General features: G+C 42.1%; 1 protein-coding gene across 2 annotated transcripts in view; it reads right to left on the bottom strand.

The window, feature by feature from the left end:
• The window catches only part of RFC3 (replication factor C subunit 3), a 520,251-nt gene that overhangs the window by 355,103 nt on the left and 140,926 nt on the right, over window positions 1-24,222 (bottom strand). For both annotated transcript variants that reach the window (XM_044073227.1, XM_044073225.1), the window contains one exon: window positions 13,238-13,419. In XM_044073227.1, coding sequence (XP_043929162.1) covers window positions 13,238-13,419 — 182 coding nt within the window. The remainder of the gene's footprint in view (window positions 1-13,237; window positions 13,420-24,222) is intronic.

The following is a 24,222-nucleotide window of genomic DNA, read 5'->3' on the forward strand; positions in this document are numbered from 1 at the left end:
CCCCAGACTGCTGTTATCATCCTGAATATTTCGGTGTCCAGCATCCATTCGTGTGGATCCGAAAGGTTTCTGCTCAGACTGTCTGCCAGGAAGTTTTGCTTCCCTGGTAGAAACTGAGCTTGAAGGTCCAGATTGCAAGCTAGAGCTGTGTTCCATAGATCCATGGCTAGTCTGCAAAGGGGGTAGGAATGAGATCCCCCTTGCTTGTTTATGTACCACATAACTGTGGTGTTGTCTGTCCATATCAGTAGTTGTCCTGGTTGTAGAAGATTCCTGAAGGCCATTAGAGCTTTCTGAACGGCTAACATTTCCTTTAAATTGATATGCAGGTGCTTCTGATCCTTTGTCCAAAGGCTCTGCAGACAGTTGCCCTGAAAATGGGCTCCCCAAGCATAATCCGAGGCGTCCGTGGTTAGAATCTGAGTGGCAGGAGGCAGACATAAGGGTTTCCCTTTGTTTAGAGTACATGCCCTGGACCACCAAAGGAATTCCTTTTGAAGACAAGGCATGACGGAGATCAGTATGTCTAAACTGTGGCAAAGCTGAGACCATACACTTTTTAGGTACCACTGTATTTTCCTCGTGTGTAGTCTTGCATATGGTACGAGAAGGATGCAGGAGGCCATGTAACCCAAAGCCTGCAGGAATCTCCTTGCAGATAGCGGAGTTAAAGTTGCCAAGGTTTTGAAAGTTGAAGCCAGCTGTAATTGTTTTTCGGATGTCAGAAATGCCATCTGGGTTGTGGTGTTTAGAAGAGCACCCAGAAAAGTTATCTGTTGTGAGGATGTCAGATTTGACTTTTTTATGTTTACAGAGAATCCCAGGAACTTGAGAAGGTTCTGTACAAATTCTAGATGCTGGAGTAAGACATCCTTGCTGTCTGCCTGAATTAGACAATCATCCAGATAAGGGTAAATTTGAATTCCCTTGAGTCTGCAGTAAGCTACTACTGGAGCCAGGCATTTGGTGAAGACCCTGGGCGCAGCAGACAATCCAAAGGGCAGCGCAGAGAATTGAAAGTGCCTCGATCCGGCCTTGAACCTGAGGTATTTTCTGCGTTCCTGCCTGATGGGAATGTGTAAATTTGCCTCCTTTAAATCCAAAGTTACCATCCATGCATTTTTGGACAGCATTGGAAGTAGCTGCTGTAGAGTAAGCATCTTGAATTTTGGAATCTCTAGAAAGGTGTTCAAGACTGACGGATCCAGAATGGGTGAGTTTTGCTTCCTGGGGACTAGAAAGAGCCTTGAGTAAAAACCTTGTCCCATCTCTGAAAGTGGAACTAGTTCTATGGCTTTCATAGCCAAAAGAGCTTCCACCTGGTTTAAGGCCTCTGTCCACTGATGTTTTGGAAGATCTGGCCATCCGCTTGGCCTTGGCAGGGTATGAAAATGGAATTTGTAACCTCTTGAAACCACATCCAGAACCCACTTGTCTTGGGTTATACAAGTCCAATTTTGATAAAAAAGAGAGTTTTCCTCCGAGAGGGGCTTCCAGGCAAGAAGTTCCTGCAGCCCAACAGAGGGAGTCATTGAGTCTGTTTCCTATGAGATTGTGACCTGTCCTCTCCTCCCCTAGGGGTGGAAGCAGTCCACTATCTTGGTCTATAAGAAGCTTGTGTTTGAGGCCTTCCTCGGGAGCGTCTATATCTACCCCTCTGAGGCCTGTCTGAATTGGGAAAGGACCAATTTTTAGAAGGCCAATTCCTGCTAAATCTGGGTGGCTGTACTTGTAAGAAATCTTTAACTGTTTGCATGGATTTCGCCTTGTCCTCCATCTTTTTAATCACCTCTTCAGCTTTTGATCCAAACAAAACATTATGCTGAACAGGAGCATCCAATAATTTAGCTTTTACTTGTTCTGGCAAATTTTGTTCCTTTAGCCATGCATGCCTTCTAATAACTGTGCCGGAGGCAGCAGCCCTACAAGAAGCCTCCAAGGCATCAAATCCACAGTGTAAACCATGCTTCCCAACTTGTTCAGTGGCATGCAATAAGTCATGTAATTCCTTATCATCTGCACAGGCAGAAATGGAAGTAAGCTTTTGTTTTAAAACAGACAAGAGAAATTGCTGGTATTGCAGCATATGAAACTGACAGTTTAAAGCCCTAATGGATAAAGTAGCAGAAGTGTACACTTTTTTGCCCCATCTTTCTAAAGATCTAGAATCCTTTTCAGTGGGAATGGGGTTTTTGGCAGAAGCGGCCTTAACTCCCTTAGGACCCTAAGAAATGGTTTCAGGGTCAGCAGTAGGGTTCTTGTATCAAAACTGGTGTAATATCTATCAGGTTTAACAGGAGCAGGAGGAAAAAAGAGTCAGGGGTTAAGTTAGCCTCTGAAAAGGCATCATCCACAATATCCAAAACAGGAGGAATAGCCAGGGGTTTATGTTGGGGGAGAAGAAAATCCCTTAGTCTTTTCTTAGATTCTGAATACTCCTGTCCTTCCCAGTGGAAATGTTCCCTCATTTCATGCAAAGTTTCCCCAAAAGAGAAATCCTCAGGGGGAGAAGCTGAAGGAATGGATTCCTCAGCATCAGAATCCTCATAAGGAGGGAAAGAATATTCCTGGTCAGAAGAAGAAACTGAAGAAACAGAAGCCTGATCAGAGGAATCATAATAAACTTCCTGCCTTGGCCTTTTATCTGGAGGGGGATGTGAACCCCTAATCATAGTAAGTAAATCCTCCCCCATCTTGAGTAACTGTTTCTGTGACTTGGGAGCCAGTTCAGAAGAGGCCTGTGTTGCAGTCTTAGTCCTTGGCTTTGCCTTTATTAGAAGCTGAGTAGGCCTGAAAACCCCTTCGGAAGCCGGTACCCGCACAGCGACTCTGGACCCATCCGAAGGAGCATTGTCCGAATGTCCTGCAATAGAAATATTCAAAGGCCTAGTTGGCTCCTCGTGAGAGTCCGTTTCGGCCATCGGTTCTGAAATGGCCGACGACAGGGGCTGCAAAAGTGCCTCACTGACGACGGCCGAACCTGAAGCTGGCTCCACTTGTGCAATATCGTCAGATTTGGACCTCGGAAGCCTGTCTTTATCCTTGCGATGTTTGTGAACTCCGGTAGCCGGAACCGTATCCGATGACATTTTGTAGTTAAAACGCCTACCGAAGTAATGAAAAGCAAAATCGTACCTTCGTTTAATTGTATGTTGATTGAATCTAGCACAAAACCGACAACTAGCTACGTCGTGGTCAGGGCCTAAGCAAGGAATACAGTAAGAATGAAAATCCTTATGAGGTATTTGCTTCCCACATGAAATACAATTAACTTTTTCTGACATCGGACTGGAGCAAGAAAATGTTTCCCCAACGGGGTACTTAGCTTTGAGTGGAGAAAAAAGTCTTCGGACTGAAGTTTTTCAGAAAAAATCGTCAGGAGTCAGCCGACCGGCACTTGCGAACTGCTATCACGCCGCGGCAAGAAAGACTGGAGAAGATGGCGTCGGCTGTCAGCTTTGTACTCCTGGCGCTCTGGCAGGGAGCATGGTTGAACAGCCGACGCCGGACCCAGACTTTGGGATTCTGGCCGACCGAGGACTGCCTGCCGACAGGGGAGAACCCTACAGTCATGACTGCAACAGTGAAACACGATGAACATCAGCTTCTAGAGGACCTGGAAGAAGCCAATGAGGGAGGTTGGGAGTGCTTGGACTCGACTGAGTCAGCAGGAGACTTGGTCGAAGCTCTTGGATCCCGAGCCAATGAATCCAACACTGGAGCTGACAATGGAGGAAGCGACAAGGATATGATTGCCCCTGGATCCGAGGGGGTATGTGTCCATTACAGACACAGGTGCCAACCCAGGGATGAACTTCCTATTCCCAAACCAACTGCCCAAGTTACACTTGAATTGGGTTATAGAGGAACTCTGCTTCACATAGATGGGGAGCCTGTTCCACAGAAGGGGCAGTCTGTAGGGAAACATAACTGTCTCTCCAGCAGGTCCTATTCATATCACAGGCAAGGTTAAAGTATCATCCAAACCTTTCCAAAAAAGCCACAGTAGAATGAGCCTTGACTCTTACTGGAATAGTTTTATTTCTGTGGGTGCAACAACAGATAACAGTATGAGACAAACTATTTTGAAATGGTCTGTTTTGACACAAGTTGTCCTTTCATCTTAGCTTTACAAAGACATGCAAATTTCATATCAGTTGTTCAAGATTTTGTTCTGTTAAGATAGCACCGGAGTTGTCTACAGACATCCAAGGTATAGAGAACCCTTTCTCCCCCATTTTAAGCCCTGCAAAGAAGACAGAGAGATAGATAGCATGGCCAAAACTTTATTCAGTGCAGACAAAATAAAAATATTAGGAGTAGCTTCCGGAAAGTACAGTTGTAACAAATCATAATGCTTCATGAGGGACTGAGAAACATCACTGTTTTCCCACTGAAACAGCTAATTCATTCTGGAAACAGTTTCACAAAAACAGAATCCTTCAAAAATACTGGCCCAAGGTACACTCGCCTCAAAATATGAAACAGAAATCTGAGGAGACAATACATAATCTGTGCTTTCTTCAGAAAATGAAGACTCCATTTTTCTTTTGCCTGAAACAACCATATAGGAAGGGTCAAGAGACCACACTTAACCCTGAGCTCAGCCCAGTAAATTACTCCTGTCCAGAGTAAATGAGAGAGAAGACACGTTTAAGTTTTTGTTTAGTTTTGATAGGAATTTCTGAAGAAACAGACCCACTTTTGCCAGCAAAAGCTTCAAGAAATGGAAACCGCTTTCTGAAAGGAAGGGTAGTGCACTCTGCCCCTTCTCACAGGGCTGACAACAGTGGCTCCCTCCTTTCCCACCAAGGGCACTCAACAGCTGCAGTGGATACACCTAACCCTTGGTCCATGGTGGCTGCAGAGACTACAACAGTGGGACCACAGGAAAAAGAGGAGTGGTCCAGGGAACCAGTTTTGGCCACAACAGAGTCACCCACCTGCAGCTGAGGCATTTCAGCAGTCTGCTGTGCTGCAAAGGTTGTTTGACAATTATTTTTTTTTTTTTTAATTTTTGTGGCTGGAAGAAGAAAGAGCCGAGGAACTGATGGTTGTTTCACGGTTAAGCCAAAAGGGTGACGGATTCCAAGGGAAGCCTGTCAGCAATAGATGGTAAAACAAGCAAGTTGTACAAAACTTCTTCTTAAGAAAATACAGTAAAAAACACTTTAAAGCCTTTCCCAACACCCAAAAGTAAAACAACACAACTTTCCACCACACACACACACACACACACACACACACACACACACACACACACACAATTAGTTTAAAGTTATGACTGAACTTTTTACCACAAAAAGTAAAAAAAAAGTAATGCTCCCATTTAAAGACTTTTGACTAGTTTCAACAAACTTATGTCTATTACATGCTGGACTCTAGCCTGTGTTAAGATATTTCTTACCTGATAGTTTATACAACAAAACCTCATATTCTTACTATGAACAGTACATAGCCTTATTCTGTTAGAGTTTTTAGTGACTGTGCTTGACTCTGGGCTTGGTTCTAGCCACACCTACATAGAGTGCTGTAAACTCTCATAACCCCCATCCCACCAATTAGATCTCTGCAGGAGGTGATATTACCTCCTGGACTCCAGGGACCCATTTTCAAACTGCTTTCTTCCTTGCTGCGGACTCCTTAACTGTGTTCCCTCAGCTTGCTCTAAGTTTTTTTTATTTGTTTACCTGTTTTGTTCTGCTCTTCTCCCTAAAGCTGCCATGTATAATTAACCCTTCCCATTACGATCCGGGAAATAACCCCTAAAGGACTTCCATTACAGGACACTACCGCAGCCTTCTAAGGAACTTCCAAACTATAGCCCCATCCGGATAAAATATAAAAAAAAGTGTATATACTGCAATCTTTTACTAGTGCTCACCACTGTGGTGCCTGTGCTTTACCCCGCACTTGCCAAGCAGCCTACAATGGTCCTTAACTCCCTTACCTCCTATGCTACCTCATATATATGTTTACCGCTAGGTGGCACTGCTCTCCCACTTACTGATTAAGATCTCCTAAATCTATTTTCCTTCTCTTCCAGGAAATCTCCCACCCCCATTCATACTTGCCCCACTGGCCTGCTTTGACTTGACTTGAGCTGTATTTCACCACCTTACTCCCCTCAGCCTCGTTTTCCCCTGGTGTCCCTGTACTTCATTCACAAAGCACACTTTTCTGCTTCAGCTGGCTGACTGGTTTCAGCCAGCCATCTTCCCTTTAGCTCTTCGGGCTCACTCCACTCCCCTAGCCTGCCCCAAATTCCCACCCGCCGCCAGTACCCTACCTTTACTGGAACCCTAAACCCCTCCCTCTCTCAACCAAACACATCCTCTACAGCACCACCCCTTTTCTCCACCTGCCTATCTCAGTCACTTCTCTCCCACCTAACTCCCCAATTCATCTCCCACTACTATATCTTTACACTTATCCACCATGCCTGGACTCTACCTCAAACCATCCTCACCCCAACTATCTGCATTTTAGTCTTACTCCCTCTATATCTCACTACTTCCTACTCCCACAACCTACTTCACCCACCCTTCCTATCCTATCCCCCCACCCTCCTTTCTTATCACTCAAAAACACACTTCCACAACACATCCGCTTCACTAGTTCAACCCAACCCACTCCACTACTTCAAAATAAAATTATTTCCCCCCTCAACTAAGTACTACACTCCTAAGCTAATACTTTACTTCCCACAACTACTAAACACCAAATCAAAAATACTACCACCCTTCCTCAACTACCTCTGCTTAGCTGGAGACATACATCCAAATCCTGGACCAAACACTAACTGTACTGCTAATCTACCATCTCAAACTGTAAAGCTAACCATAAATACCTCAAATTCTTCACCATTAATGCACAAAGTTGAAGAAATAAAGTAACCCAATTCCATGCCTGGTTGAACTACAACCAACCTGACATTGTAGCCATTTCAGAAACATGGCTAAAACCTTACATTAGTGACGTTGAAATCCTTCCTCCTGGATTCTAATCCCTCAGACACGACCACACAAATAGAAAAGGTAGTGGGGTAGCCTTAATCTACTCTAACCTACTATCCATCACTCCGTACCCTATTCCTATCCCCACATTCAATAATGTAGAACTAGTAACAGGCCTGCTAAAAGTAAATAACCACAAAAGCATTTGTATTATTGCTCTATATCCCCCATGGTAACAACACCACTAGTCTGGAGGACATACTCCTCTGGACCTCGACCAATATTAAGCAGGAGACCTATATATTTGGAGACGTAAACATCAACTGGAATAAAATCAATAACCCCAATCCCACCATATCCATCAATATATTTAACTATACACAAATTACTAACTCCATCACCAGGCCCAATAAAACAACCCCCCCCCAGGTGCCACACTAGACTGGATACTAGCTTCCCCCCAGGTGTCACACTAGACTGGATACTAGCTTCCCATCCCAATAAAATCTTATACTCTTGCATCACACCGACCCTATAGGAGACCACTTGCCAGCATTTATCTACTGAGCTACCCCCTCCTCTCTTCACCTACACCAAGTCATCCACACACGTAACCTCACAAACTTTGACCCAGCTACCTTCTCTAACTCTGAAACAAACAAATTGGAACCCACTAAAAACCCTTCCACTAGATAATGCCATAGAATTTTTCAACTCCTCCTCCTTAAACATCCTCAACTCCCTAACGCCACCAAGAACAAAAAGAGTAAAAACCAAATCCGGCCCTTGGCTAACCAAAGATACCAAAAAAACTCATGCTACAAATAGACAAATCCTGGAAAACATACCACCAAAACAAGCAGCCTGAAACTTTTCTTAAATATAAACAACTCTGAAACCTTGCTAAAAAACAAATCAGAGACAAAAAGTCCTACTATATTAAACTCCAATCTAACCAATCTAAAAGCCCCCCAAAAAATCTGGAACTCCATTAATTCTCTTCTCCACCCAGGTACCAAAAGCAACCCCCTGCCCTGACACCAGCAAATCTGACACTGAAATAGCTTCTCTATTCAACTCCTTATTCACTAACTACATAGCTGAACTGACCAAAACCTTCCCTAACAATAACCCTTCCCCTCAATCCACCCTTTCGTCAACACCACCTACAACACCTTCCGCCCCTCAACCCTCCGCCTATATTCAACCTTAAATCCATCTCAACATCCTATATAAAAAAATTACTCTCCAAATTAAAACCTTGCTCCAGTGCCCCTGACAATATCCCATCCTATTTCCTAAAAATAGCTGCAGACGGTATCGCTCTTCCTATTAGCATCCTGATCAATAGATCCATGCTATAATCTTATGTTCCCAAACTATGGCACACTGCCTTCATTCTACCTCTCCATAAAGGAGGCAAAAACAATAAGATCTCCAACTTCTGCCCCATAGCCATCCTCTCCTCAATTTCCAAACTACTAAAAAAATGCATTCAAGTTCAGCTCATGCCATTCTTAGCCAATAACCAACTAATCACTCCAACCCAACACGGCTTCTATCCAGGCTACAGTACAACCACTGCACTTCTCTCCTTCGTAGAAGCAATAAATCTTGCCAGGGACTCTGGAAAAATAGTTTCTACTGTTCTTCTTGATCTGTCCAATGCATTTGATACCATCTCTCAGACCTTAATCTCTCCCAGAATACCTTATCCTGGTTCTCTACCTACCTCTCCAATAGATCTCAAGCTGTAAAATGGGGGACAGGCACCTCAATCTTCCTTCCCACCACCAATGGGGTTCCCCAGGGATCCATACTCGTTCCAATGCTGTTTAACATCTTTATTAACAATTCCACAAAGCCATACCCAATACCAAAATTGTACAATATGCAACCGATTCCACATTAATCTGCAGTGCCACCAACCTCCCAGAGCTTAAGACACTGACCAAAGCTGCTTTCTCCACCACTGAAAATTGGATGCTTCAGAATCACCTCTCGCTAAATGCCAATAAATCCAAAACAATATTATTCTCTCCCTCAAAAGCTTCCCCTCTTGATAAAAACTCATTCCAAATCATTAGCCAAATCAACTCCACTATAGAGGTTGTTCCTTTGCCAAGCTACTTGGGGTCACTATTGATGAACACCTGAAATTTGACACTCACATCCAGCAAAACATTAAGAAAACCTATATAAAACTTGGTATGCTATACAGGAACATCCAGTTTCTCTCTCCTTCCACCAGACAAATGCTTGCCACTACCTATCTACTCCCCTCACTAGTGTATGGCACTCCTCCATTAACTAACTTATCTGCCACACTCGCTTCAAAATTGGAAGTCTGTCATAATAAGATTTCTAAATTTGTCACCAAAGCCAAATACTCCTCCCATCATTGTATTGCCCTTAATTTGTTACACTGGCTTGAACTCTCCAACCATCTAGACTATCTTCAGATTACCACAGCCCACAAACTAATCTTTCAACCCTCTAAGTTCCCTGCTCTATACAACATCCTTTTCTCCTACACCCCTCATAGAACTCTCAGATCTACTCACCAAAACCTAATCTGTGTCCGAAAACCCAATCACCCTGATGGTCCACTCCTGCTATCCTTTTCCTTATCGAAAAAATGGAATTCTCATCCTTCCTAAGGACCTGTGCAAACTTTGAAAACTTTAAATCTCAGTTACATTCCTACCTTTACACCAACAGAAAATGCAACTGCATTCTCCCCACCTAGTCATATAAGTCTCTCTCCACCTCTAAACCCCTCTCCAACTATGATTACTAGCCTCTCTAGCTATGATCTATAGGCTACCACACATATGTACATATTGTAAATATCAAATTTGTACCATGTACCTAAGAATTTACACCTGCTCTCTAACATGAAATGTAACTGTAAACTGTTCATTAATAATATTGTGTCTGTATCTAAAGGTAACATGTACCTAAGAAATTACACCTGCTCTCTAGCATGAAACATAATTGTAAATTGTTTTACTTTTCTATATTGTATCTGTATCTAAACTTTGTAACATGGAGCTTTTCTCCCCGGGCCTCCACTGAAAACAGGCTCCCTGAGCCAAGTGGACATCCCCGGTCACCAAACTGGAAATACATAAATAAATAAAGATGATCAAGTCAGGTGTGCAATAGGAACATAGAAAACATATTACAGCAAAAGTTAAGTTCTTTTTTACATTCCATAATTCTAAATGCTTATTTCAGGCACAAACTGCAGCCCGAGATGAAATGTTAAATTGTAGTCTGCTACAATAACAGGAAAAGGAAAGCAGCTGCCATATTTCCTCTCTGTCTCAGGCAAATTCTATAGCGGTGTTACTAAATTAAATTAATGGAGGAAATATTTGTAAGGACTACTGAAGACAGCATTAAGAAAACAACATAAAGAGGTCAGAGGGACCTATGCCACAATTTATCTTGATGAGAGTTCACCCAAGTATGACTAAAATGGCAAACGGAGTTCAACAGATGACTGGATTTAGCTTTCCTTATTTAGTAAAATAATGATGTACTCATGAACATGCACTTTTCGTCTGAACAGCATGCATGGTTATAAGGTTCTGATTTCTTAAAACTGTATCATAACGTGTGCCTCATACCATACTTAATGTTTCTTACGGTTTATAAAGGATTGTTTTGCCAAAGTTTTGTGGGCTCATGCTAGAAACTTTAGTCCCCCTCATGAGCTGTGATCTGTTATAATTATATTTGTATAACCAGATATACTACCTGTTTTTCTTTGCATTATTTCCTGGTTAATGGGTGCCGATTATTAAAACACTTTTTCCTAGCTTAAGTAAGATTTTCAGAAAAGTAAGTTTTCTGTCACAAAAAAGTGATGTGGAAGTCTTTTCCCTAGAAAGGAACTTATCTGCCTCACACTGGAACAGCGCTGATCCTTGACAGCCCACAGAGGAGCACTCAACAGGAAAGCTCTGAATGGCTTGGAGAAGATTAACGGTTTGGCACGTGGAAGGTGTCTTGAAGGTTTGGTAGTTGTCTGTTATATCCCACATAACTTAGGCTACTGCAGCAGTGATCCATATCAAGAACATCCTAGGTTCTAACACTGCCTACCTCCTTGCTTTATTCTTGGTTTGGAATTTACTGCCTATCTCCTTACTTCATTCTTAGTTTGGAATTTCCCCCCTCTAGGATCTCACATCTAATAGCCTTCTGTAAGCGGATTCTAATCTATCTACATTTCTTCCTTCTGTCATTCATGGACACCCTATTATCCAATCACCCCCAGGTTTGATATGTTCTTATCAGTGTCCCAGATTTCTGTAACACCAGCAATGCTCACCTTCCCCCTTCTGTACCATCTGCAGCTGTCTCACTTCCTACTCAGAACACCTTGCATTGCAGAACAATACTAACCAACCATACTGTCACCCTTGTTTGTTAGTCTCCTGTATCTGTGTCTATTTTGCCCTCTGTCTCCTACCTAACACCCATTTCCGCTGTTTCTGTAACACTTCCACCTTTCTTGCACCTTAGTTTAAAGGTATGATTGCTAAGGTGCAATTTTACAACTCAGTCCCATCTAGGGCTAAGATAAAGGTTGGCCCCTGCAAAGAGACGATATCACTGCCAAAGCTTCCACAATCTTTCAACCAGTCCCAAGCTTTTTACCCTTGTCCACCAAGGCAAACAGTCATATACTTTATAATCCTCTCTCATGTCAGCATGACGCAGTGAACACATCTGAGAAATTAACTCCAACCTCCACTCCAGCCACGCTCCATCATCTCCCTGGCCTCGGCCGCTATATTTACCTCCCCCTGACTGGTTGATGGTTCTTAAAACACCAGAATGTGCATCCACCTCTCTTCCTTGGTGAATATTCTGGTAACTCTGTCAACTACTGTACTGTATGCAGCCCAGAGTCTGGTTTCAATGAAATTTAGTCTGTCTATACTTGCTTGCTTAGACTCTAAATCCACTTTGTGAATGAGGTTCTGATGATAACAAAATCCCTCTTCCCTATCCCTACAGAGGCTCCAATCTTCTTCACTTCCTGCCCCATGCCAGCACCCTTATCTGTAAAATGTCCACCACTTCCAGCTCTTCTCATTGTCTATGCTAGCTGGCTTACTCACTGTGCTGCTTCTGTCTTCTTCTCCCATCCTTCATGTACTCTTCCTATCAGATCTATCCGCTGTTCTGACTCTTCTGCCTTATGCATATTCCACAAAGCTGAGTGGCCCCCCCTGCCCATTTTCTTCCTGCTGTCCTTCTGTTGCTGACTCCTGCTGGTCCACCTTGGACTCTGTCTTTCCTTTATCACTTGTCACCATTTTTGTTCCCTTTTATGGCTTAAGCTTCCAAATTTCTACCTTAACTTTACACTGTGCCTTGTCACTTACATTGCTACACAGCCAACCTTTATCCAGGTGTTTCTGTTTTGCTAGTTTTCTCTACATTGTTTTGTTTGGTAGCACCTGGTTGCCATCCCCACTCTGGGCTCACCTTTCATGCCTGACCACTCAGTCCAATGCCATCTACTATATTCCAAGCGTATTTCACATGCTGCAAAATTTACATCAATTGTATTTTTTATGATAAAATATTACATTTACTTTAGCTTACAACAGCTTTTTCACAGCATCTCAGTGTAATTGTGGAGGTGGGAATTATATACATTTTAATATGTACTTCAAGACAGGGTCTGAAAACAGTCCTGATGGCTCGATCACTGCCCTATTCCTGTTAATACATTCAATTGATCCAACAATGCATACATTTCTCTCATAGTACTCCCACCATATACACACCCACACTCACAATTGTGTGCAAGTCAACATTTCATTGCGGACAGGATCATCACCAATCCACTCCAACCAGCTGGCCGCAGTACGACGGCCCTCCAACCTGTCCACTCTCCTCCCTGGCTGTGGGACATCAAAGCTGGGATAAGCGAGAGGCACATTCCATTTAGCAAGAAAGAGGCTCAGCTGGCAAAGGGTCACACTAAGGTATGTCCCAAAAGTGGTAGCTCCAAGGTTAAGAATGGAACAATGGTGCAAGGAGAGGATCAGAAGTCAGGACTACGCTGACAAGACAGCCACAGACAAGGAAGGTTAAGAACTACAAAACCTAACTACATACATGCATACAGAAATGAATCCACAATGTGCTGGCAAACAATAAGTTTCAGTTCAACAGCTGCTCAGTTATTAACACCAGTTTGTACATCTCTCCCTAAGTGCTCACACAAACTCAAGGAAAAAAAAAAGTCCTACATCTTCCATGCTGGGTGCTGGTACCCTCACTGCTAGGCATCTGCTTCGAATGGGTGGGATGACTTTGGAAGTGGAATTGCAGCATAAAATAAGTCTGCAGGTAGCCATGTACTTTTCCATGGTTCTTCTCAAGGCATGCTGGGCATCTTTTGTAAGTTTATCAACTTCAGTTAGTAATACCACTGTAAAAATAAACAAACACACACATGAATATAAAAAGTATGGCATGTATAACAAACCGATTCATCATCACAGTCCCATATCTACACATTCCCTACATCGGCAAGCAGAATATTTATTTTCCTGAGGAGCAAAAATTAAGCAAAAGGTACCCTGTTTTGAGAATGTTATTGTTACATAATTTATCATAAATACTAACAAATTAATGCTTGAAAATAATTTCTTAATAAATCAAAGAAAAAATATTAAGGTTCCATATCAAACGTTCCAGGGTTACATAAAATCTTGTGTAATACATAAATTACAGGTACTATACTCTATACATTTATTTAGAAAATAAATATTTAAAAATAGAAGCATTACTGTTCATAAGAAACTGTATGAATACCAATATAAACACTATTTACACATTTCTAAATAAGGATTTGTACAGAACTCTGCACACAGCTGTCAACCTGTGTTGTGCCTCTAGGCTTATAACCTCACCACAGCAGGCTATCTTCATGTCAGGGGAAACTGCCTGAGAAGAAAGTGGTAACAAATACGGACAGCATGCTCTTCTCACAATCATCACACAAGCAAGGGTCTAGAATATGGGACTGTGAAGCCATCTAAACTAATGAACCAACTCCAGATTTTGCAGACTATCAATTTTAAGAAAGTGTTTGATAAAATATACAGAAATAAACTTCTGGATGGCAAATAAAAAATGTTTTGCTCATGCAGCATGCCCAAATTTCCCACTTAATGGTTAGCTGAACATCCTAAAAAATGGGATCAGCTTACTTACTCCATCTCTCAACCATAAATGTACTCTGTCTACTGCAGACATTCTTGAATTGTTTTAACTGCCCCAAGAAAGTTATTCTTTATTTGCATACAATTTATTAGTGAAAATTTATATCCAGTGACTTAGAGCACTCCATGTCCCAACTCTAAATCACGTCCTAATATTCTCTAGGTTCTGTAGTGCATGCAGCACGGCTATTAAACTCCGAATCTTGAAAAAAGAAAAGTATTCTGAAGTAATAAAGATGTTTAACAATGTTTTGTAAAGCACCTTTCAGTGCTGTTAAGCTCTAATCACGTGCCAGTACATAACAGCGGACACTGCCATCCACTACAGAAAAATGAGAGACTATAAACTCTAAGATCTGCCCACCAAAATCTAATCTCTGTATACAAACCAAATCGGCCCGCTGGTCAGCTACTCCTATCCTTTTCCCTAGCCAAAAAATGGAATTCTCTCCCTCCATCTCTAAGAATCTCTGAAAACTATGAACTCTTCAAAACCCAGCTCCATTCTTACCTCTCCTATAAATGGAAGTGCAATTGCACTCTACCTACCTAATCTGCCTAATATATGAATACATTCATCACACATAAGGTTCATTCTTCCTTACACACCAGGGATTAACCCTATTTTAATGTTACTTTTATAACTTTCTCAGACGTTTCAAACCTCTGTACAAATTTAACTCTGTACTACTGTTCTCAACCAGTAAATATGTATTATATATTTTTCTCCATGTTGCAGTTCAACTTTGCTTAGTTTTGCTATTTTATAGCTACAAGTTGTTTAACTGGTACCTTTGCAACTATGTATTGTACTTTGTAGCTTGTACTTTGTATTATGGAGCTTTTCTCGCCGGGCCTCCACTGAAAATGGGCTCTTTGAGCCCAGTGGACCTCCCCGGTCATCAAACTGGAAATAAATATATATAACAGCTTTAAAGCCGTCAAAACTCTTCACTGTCACACACACACAAACAAACACGGAAGAGCAAACTATCCAACAGCTTTTAAAGCCCTTCATTTCTCAGTGGAACACTGCTTCTGCCTGCTGTTCATGTGACAGCACTGTGTGTTTTACAGGTTTTCAAAGCGGCAGAACAGGTCAAGCTCCTAAACTTTTTTGGTAGTAACTGCCAGTACAAGGTACAGATAAATCTCCATGTAATACAAAGAATTATGACAAAGTCTCAGAGCATAACTCAATTTCGTTCGTGATACAGATGTCAGGAATCATCTCTCAAACTTCACTTTGCTCCAATTAGGAGGTGAATTTCCTGACATCAGTGTCACAAACCCAATCACAATTCACAATATTTCTCATAAATATTACCCATCTCATTAAGGAGCATGGTTCTTTAGGTTCCCTTCACATCATAGCTGCACCAAAAGCAATGCTGTCCCCCTCCACTGGACTATACCTGTCATGTTTATGCCTTTCTGAGAAAGAAATATCTACTCTATGGGGGGGAGGGGGTCACCTGCTGTCTACACAAACAGCTACATGGTCCATTACAATGCACAGACTGCTTCCTGCATTAATTTCAGAAAGATTAGTGCCCATGGAGACCACCTTGTTATTAGAACTTGACACAGCATACTGAAATCCAGTCTTTACAGCCTTTTTTGAGCTTTCATATCAACACCTTCCTACCTGAAAGACTGTTCCTTTTTTAGACAATGCAGGCTTCAAAGGACAGTGTATAACCCTGGCTCAATTTCTCCTTAGGAGACAAGGACATTTAAGGCAAGATGTGGCCTAATCGCAGTGGAAGGAAGATCATAGCAACTTTTGAAATCACATATACCCATGTATAAGGTGTAGCACCAGGATCATTACCAGCTTTGCAAAGATAATTTATGTTGCAACCAAGTAACGAGCCCACCGAAGTAACACAGAGTTGCTCTGCGGGATTGCAAGACATATCCCAGGATGCAAAAAACTCCCTCACCAGCTTCAGTAAGAAGCTGAGATCCCTCATAAAATCCTCAAAAGCTAGTTACAAAAATAAAACTGCCAAAGATTCCAAAGACAACCACAAGGCATTCTATAGTTATGTCAAGAATCTAAATGGCAATGCTCAGATCTGCTCTGAGCTTCAACAGAATGGCATTAAATATACTGATCCCAAGGATATTGTCAATATCCTGGCAGATCGATTTAGTGCCAACGTCACCCCCCTCTCACCCCCTAAAGGTCAAGATTGCCAAATTCCGGTAATCATGGCCAAACAGGTAGAAACCGCACTCTCCAAAGCTAAGAATACAGCATCCATGGGACCAGATGACATCCTAGGCTGTGTACTACCTGAAAGACTGTTCCTTTTTTAGACAATGCAGGTTTCAAAGGGCAGTGTATAACCCTGGCTCAATTTCTCCTTAGGAGACCAGGACACTTAAGGCAAGATGTGGCCTAATCGCAGTGGAAGGAAGATCATAGCAACTTTTGAAATCACATATGCCCATGTATAAGGTGTAGCACCAGGATCATTACCAGCTTTGCAAAGATAATTTATGTTGCAACCAAGTAACGAGCCCACCGAAGTAACACAGAGTTGCTCTGCGGGATTGCAAGACATATCCCAGGATGCAAAAAACTCCCTCACCAGCTTCAGTAAGAAGCTGAGATCCCTCATAAAATCCTCAAAAGCTAGTTACAAAAATAAAACTGCCAAAGATTCCAAAGACAACCACAAGGCATTCTATAGTTATGTTAAGAATCTAAATGGCAATGCTCAGATCTGCTCTGAGCTTCAACAGAATGGCATTAAATATACTGATCCCAAGGATATTGTCAATATCCTGGCAGATCGATTTAGTGCCAACTTCACCCAAATTCCAGTAATCATGGCCAAACAGGTAGAAACCGCACTCTCCAAAGCTAAGAATACAGCATCCATGGGACCAAATGACATCCTAGGCTGTGTACTACATGAACTACAAAATGAACTGGCACCTCACCTACGTGTCATGTTTAATCATAGCCTCACCTCAGGCTTGTGCCCACTGAGTGGTGCACAGCTACACTTATCCCACTCCACAAGGGGGAGTCACCTTGGATCCCGGGAATTACCGTTCCATCAGTCTGACGAGCCTGATCTGCAAGGGCATGGAACACATTATCATAGAACTTATAAACAAAGACACTGGCAACCTTCAAACACTGGACCCCACCCAGTTTGGGTTTGTGAAAGGCCAATCTAGTCTCTTGAACCTGAATGACTTCTTTGAATCAGTCTCCAGAGCTGTGGACGAGGGTAAGGTGGTCCACATAGTCTATCTGGACCTCGCCAAGGCCTTCGACACCATCCCCCACTCTGGAACCACAGATAAACTTCCTAAGCTGGGCATAAATCCCTACGTCACTCGATGGGTTGCCAACTGGCTTACTGACAGAACTCAGACTGTAAAAGAAGCCGACTCGAAATCCAGCTCCAGACAAGTGACAAGTGGAGTACTTCAGGGTTCAGTCCTGGGACCACTCGTTTGGCATCTACTTCTCTGAAGTACAGGCCAACACTAAGGGACTCTGGCTAACAGAGTTCGCAGATGACTGCAAACTGGGAGCCATTATTAATCCCCAAATGATGTGGATATTCTACAAAAGGGCCTTACAGAAACAGATGCCTGGTGCCAGAGTCATGGGCTCAAGCTTAAGGCTAAGAAATGTATAGTTATCCCCTTTGGAAAAAAACATGTACCCATGAATTACCACATAGGTGGCAGTACACTAAACATTGAAAGTGTGATGAGAGACTTAGGGACACAGGTGGACAGTGGTCTCACTTTCGATAACCACATCGCCACAACAGTCAGGAAATCCTTCTATGTGGCACACCTCATCACTAAGGGCTTTTCATCCAGAAAAAAGGAGGTCATTGTCCCACTGTACTCATCCCTCATTAGAACCATTATAGAGTATAATGCCCCATTTGGTATGTACCTCACAAGACATCTGCAACAGCTGGAAAGGCCACAGAAATACCTCACTAAAAAAAAATCACAGGCCTAAAGCAGATGCCATATGCTGACCATCTAAAAAACTCCAGCTATACTCTGTGGCATATCGTCTACTCAGAGGCGATCTCTGCTTAACATACAAGGCCATGTCAAGCCCTGAGCTGTTGGACATGCTCCACTTAAAGAAATCCCAATCCCTCAGAGCCACATGCTCCAGGGATCTAAACCGTGTCATCACAATGAACAAAACATGCTGGAGGGATAGGTTCCTGACCCAGAGAGTCCCCATACATGTCAAGCAGAGCGCCTCCTTGGCCCTCTTCAAAAGGAACCTTGATGATTGGATAGGAGATAGGAAATTCACCCCGGGGGTCATGTCAGTTGCCCTGCTAGTCAGGGGTCCAGAGAAGTAAATACTGTGGGAAGAACTATCCAAGGAATTGTTATGGCTAGACTTGTATAGGCCCTAAGGCCGATAGCCTAGTACCAACCTATGAACCTATATGATGCCCCCTAAGAATGTCAACCATACTTGACTCTTCATGACATCAGGGACCACCACATGGACACCCAATCTCCTCTAACTTTCCCAGTACATGTCAACCAATCCCCTCCCCTCCAAGACTGTTTGAATTAGTTAGTAGCAGCCCTCCTGGAAAAACCAACTGCCTCTGACCACCCATTTAAGCAAACCATTCATTCCATCTTCCTCAGATAAGCTAGTCCTGTGATTCAGAAGTCACTCAATTGCATAGCCTACTATGGTTTCAAGTACTCCTTTGCTTTATTTTTACCAAAGACCCCCCCCCCCCCCAAGACTCCTCAGCCCAAAAGAAAGGGCTTCAATCTGACAGCAACATATGTCCTTTGGCTACAGTACTGGAGCAAAATGGTATACTGAAAGATTATGGACTATACATCAACAAGTGAGCTACCGCTCTCTGTCTCAAAATGGTTTTAGGTCTTGTTAACATACGACTATGACATTATATACCATCATGGACAGACTCTTCACTGATCTTAAGAGCACTTCAGATAGTTGCTCAGTCTTCACTCCTTGCAAGGCTTGCTAAATTTGAATTTGCTGAGGGCAATGTAAGACGATTTAAGGCATATCTATTTGAGAGGATCTTTGATGACTTGGGAGAGGGGGCTACTCTAGTATTATTTTTTTTCAGGGAGGGGTTGACACATGACTGTATGTTTGAATCTTCTATTTTCTCCTTTTATCAAATTTAGCGTATGACCTTAAAATTACCTAGATCTATACATTTATACCAACCAGAAACATATCAACCATTATAAGCTTTCCAAAAACTATCATAAAAGAACAACCACCAAATGTAAACTAATAGTTCAGAACACGATGGTAAGAGGTAGAGTTATGTCTACTACCTTGTATTACTCAAGGAGCGGAAAATACAGAAAAGCTGGAGAAAAGGGATGCAAAGAAGCATATAAAAGAATAGGAAGGACTGAGATGCGACAATGTTTAGCTTACAATAGTTAAAAGATCTCTGGGCTAAATTTAATTTAATCAGTTCCATCCATTCACCAAATACTGTTAAGAGCTTTATACTAATATGTTAGGGAAATGTATTCCCTAGACAAGAGAGGGACAGAGTGATGAATGCATTCTAGAATCAGAACATGGTGAAATTCTGGTGCAAATCTAGGTGTCTGGAATGGATATTAATTGAGATCTTCTTTCCTCTGGGTGCTCCAGTTTCCTCCCACATTCCAAAGACATGCTACAAGTAGATTAGACACTAAATTGGCCCTAGGTGTGAGTGTGTGCACCTTCTGTAGAAAGATGGGCTGGCAACTCGACACCATAAAAACTCCACTGCCAATCGTTCTGCAGACCGTTGCTCCATTGTGGTGACCTCTAACGGGAAAAGCCAAAAGGAAAAGAAGAATCTTTCTGAGGAAAAGGTTGCAAAGAGCACAGTTTGATAATAGTTCAGAAGGCAAGGCACAGATCACCTTGCAGGAGTCTACAGGCCACAGAAAGTAAGGGTCAGGGTTACTAGTCTATTCAAATATGGGTGGTTCTTTAAATCTCAAAGTCTTAGTTTTAAAAATTGAGTTTTTCATAGTTGGGATAGTTATTTTACAGATACACGTGCCAAATGGAGCACTGTATTTTTATGACAGGGTCGATAAGGACAGAGTAAAGGAGAACTAGAACAGAATGAGATATGGATAAGAATCCATAACAGAAGAAACTTCTTGCCATACTGAAGATGTGCAAACTTAAGAACAGTTCTTTGTCTGTACAAGTTTGCAAACTGCAGATCACGGTGTCAGTTTAAGGGGAGTTACAATTACGTGCTACTATACGGCGACAATGATTTAGAACACTATTGTGATCAAAGACCTTGTTGGAGTACTAATGAATCTGCAGGGGGAGTTTAAGATGATCCTTATGTTAGTTATACTCAAATCTGGTTAGCCAAAAGTTTATTAGAATTTGCCTGTACTTCAAAGAAACAAATTCCAAACAGGAGAACACCTAGGTCAGAACCTTGATGAACACCACTAGTTAAAATTTTACTTTTGGAGGAGGTACCGCTTACTCTGATCAAGTGTGCTCTGTTAGACAGCCAGTCAGCAGTTCAAGTTAAGCTACCTTATTTATGATGCCAGTGTGGAGAATGGCATCAAGTACTCTGGCCAAGTCCACAAACAGTGCAGATGGGAAGTCCTTCATCTAGATCCTAACAAGATTAAGAAGAGAAGACAGACCCTTGACCAAAGCAATACTGTGTATGGCCTAGACTGCACAAACATTTATGTCTATACTGACTAGTTCTAGAATAATAATAATAGAAGAATTGGATGGCGCAGTGGTGCAGCGGTAGCATTGTCGCCTCAAAGCAAGAGGTTCTCCGGTTCGATTCTCGGCTGGAGTGCCTTCTGTGTGGATTCTGCATGTCCTTCCTGCATTCATGTGGGTTCCCCCAGGTGCTCCAGTTTCCTCCCATGTTACAAAAACATGCATCTGGAATGTTTCTCTCAGGGCCCCTGCTGAAAATTGGCTTCATTCCAAGTTGGACTTTCCCAGTTAACAAATGTTAAATAAAATAAAAATAAATAAAATTTGCGCTATGGCTTTATAGAGGAGACTCGAGAGATTGATGGGTCAAGATGGGTCAAGAGTTACCTGGGTTGGGGGGCTCCCATATGTAAGCAGACAATTATGGCATTTATCTATTCTTCATAGCTTGTGGACAGATTCTGACTAAAATATTTAGGACAGGTTTGACAGATTGATGTTTTAAGGTCACCAGTAAGCAGTCAAGTATATTGCCTGGCCCTATGGTATGGTATGGTATGGTATGGTGGGGGCAGAGTATATGATAGGTGGAATGAAATTACAGCAGAATATATTTGCCAAGCTATTAACTATGGGCTCAGGGATGGTATGGATAGCACCATTTACAGCGAGTTTAAGCATAGCAGGGTCTTACTGTAGCAATTACGTATATATCTAAAAAAGGCCTTAGTGTCAGCAGCTATCTCGTGCTCACAAGCAGCCTTGGTGCTTCCCATGATATTCTTCAGTTTCTTACTAAACTTGTTTTGTTTTATGAGTTGATAAGGGGCAGGATTTATATAAACATAGAAGGTTAGTATATAATTTAACTATATGTCCAATTTGGAGGACTAACATAACAGTTATTCTTTTTCTTAGAATAGAAAAGGGCAGTTTTCTTTCTGTACAGTGCTTAAGAGGCTGAAGATAAACCTGAGAATGTCACAGCATACCTGGTGAAGGCCTTGAGCATTTTCTTGTTCAATTAGCCCTAGAAGGATGGAACACTGCCTACTTATTATTTCTTTTTTTCTAGGCACTTTTATTAAATTGTTACTCAAGACATAGACAAACATACATTAACAGAAAAGTGAAAAAAGTTATGTACTCACCATAACTTTTCATTTGTGTTGTCCATTTTCATTCTTCCTCAACTGTTGGGTTTGGATCTGATCCTTGGATCCGTCTCAGCTGCTTCTTCTAGATCATAGTTGTAACTCTTGAGCTCCTCCCTTTACCCACAATGCCATAGTCACCTAACACACCTCAGATCTAGTTTGCTGCCCACAGACCTTCACAGTAGTGACGAATAAGGAAGAAAAGAAACTGGGGCTCAAACAAGGAACAAAGTTTCCTCAAATATACTTCGATCTTTCAAGACGTAAAGCAAGGAGGGGGTTGGTGAGTGAGAAGTTGAGGAAGAATGGCAATGGACAACACAGATGGAACATTATGAGTACATAACTTTTATCTGATGTAATTTTCATTCATTCCTCAACTGTTAGGACAGTGTAGCCCCTGCCTACCCAAATCCCAGGAGGCCTCTAAGAAAGGATGTTCCAGAGCACAGCTGAGCCAAAAGGCTGCTCTTCCCCTAGAGACCAAATCCAATTTATAATGAGAAATAAAGATACAAGGATTAGCCCAAGTTGCAGCTACAGAGATTTCATCCAATGATGTCCTTGACAAAAAGGCTGAGAAAGTTGCCACAGATCTAGTGAAGTGGGCCTTTGGTGGTTTTTGACAAGGACAAACCCACTTTTTCATACACAAAGGTAATACAATCAGTCAACCAACTGGCCAATGTCACTTTAAAAAACTAGTTTGCCTAATTTGGAATAAGAAAAGGAAACAAATAATGGTACATATTGTCTCAAATCATTGGTTCTGTACAAGTAAAAAAAAATAACTTTTGTGGACATCCAAAAGGTATAACATATATTCTTCTTTGTTTGGAAAATGTGGAAAGAAGACTGGAAGGTTGATCCCTTGATTAATACTGGATACTCACACCAACTTTGGTAAAATGGAAGGATTGCCCCATACAGAAACCCTATCTTTGTGGAAAATTAAATAAAGTTTAGAAGACACAGCCTCAAGCTCAGACACTCTTCTGGCAGAGGTAGTAGAAACTAGAAAAATGGTTTTCCAGGTCAAAAATTTTAAGATCAGACTTGGCTAGCTGTTCAAAGTGGGGTGGGGATGTGGTTGGGTCAATGCCTGAAGAAAAACATTTAAATCCCAAGGAGGAGGATCCTTTAAAGGAGGCCTAAGTAAATAGGCTCCTATGAGAAAGGCTTTGAAAAGCCTAGAGTAAGCTAAGGTCGAGTTATTTACTCCTACATGAAAGTTAGAAATGACTAATTGAAATTTGACAGTTGGGGTGCTTGCCCCTTCTCTGAAATTCTGGCTAATATGTCAAGAACCTTACGAACTGGTGCTAAAAAGGGATCTAAATTTTTTGTGTGTGCCCAAAAACAAATCTTTTCCATTTACTTTTGTAAATTTTTCTAGTGGAAGCTTTATGGGAAGATAAAAGAATATAGCAGATGGGGAGGAGAGCCTGTGCTGTCTAGCAATCAATGAAACTGGTGAAACCGTGCGGTCCATTTGAGGCCTGAATGTCCAGATGAGTCATGCCTGTCCGGTGAGACAGGAGGTCTGGAGTGGGATCCAGAATCCATGGCAGGTGTAGAAGATGAGGCCAAAGGAAGGGAAACCAGATCTGACAAGGCCAGTAAAGGGCAATGAGGATAACTGTGTGCTCTTCATTCAAAATGCTTACTGGAAAAATTTGGGAATGAGAGATAATGGGGGATATGCATAAAGGATACCAGAGGGGCAATCATGAAGAAAAGCACCCCTCAGTGACTCCCCCAAGTGGGCGCATCAGGGCAAAGAACATGATCCACTTGTTGTTGAGGGGAGATGTGAAAATGCCGCAGCATGTTTGGCCTCACTGATGGAAAATCTTATCTTCAACATTTATGTTGAGAGATCACTCATGAGGCATCAGAATAGCCCTTCTTAATTTGTCTGCAATCATGATGGACTTCCCCTGGATGTGGATAGCTGTCAGAAAGCGACTGGATGAGATCGCCCATTGCCATACTCTCATAGCTTCTCAACAAAGAAAGTAAGATCTGGGCCCCTTCTTGTTTGTTGATATACTAGACCACAGACATATGGTTAGTATGAACTGCAATAGTTCCGGTTGGGAGAGTCCCTTGGAAGG

The sequence above is a fragment of the Protopterus annectens genome, chromosome 5.part1, assembly GCF_019279795.1.
Source record: "Protopterus annectens isolate FY-2018-M chromosome 5.part1, PAN1.0, whole genome shotgun sequence".
NCBI classification, from domain to species: Eukaryota; Metazoa; Chordata; order Ceratodontiformes; family Protopteridae; genus Protopterus; species Protopterus annectens.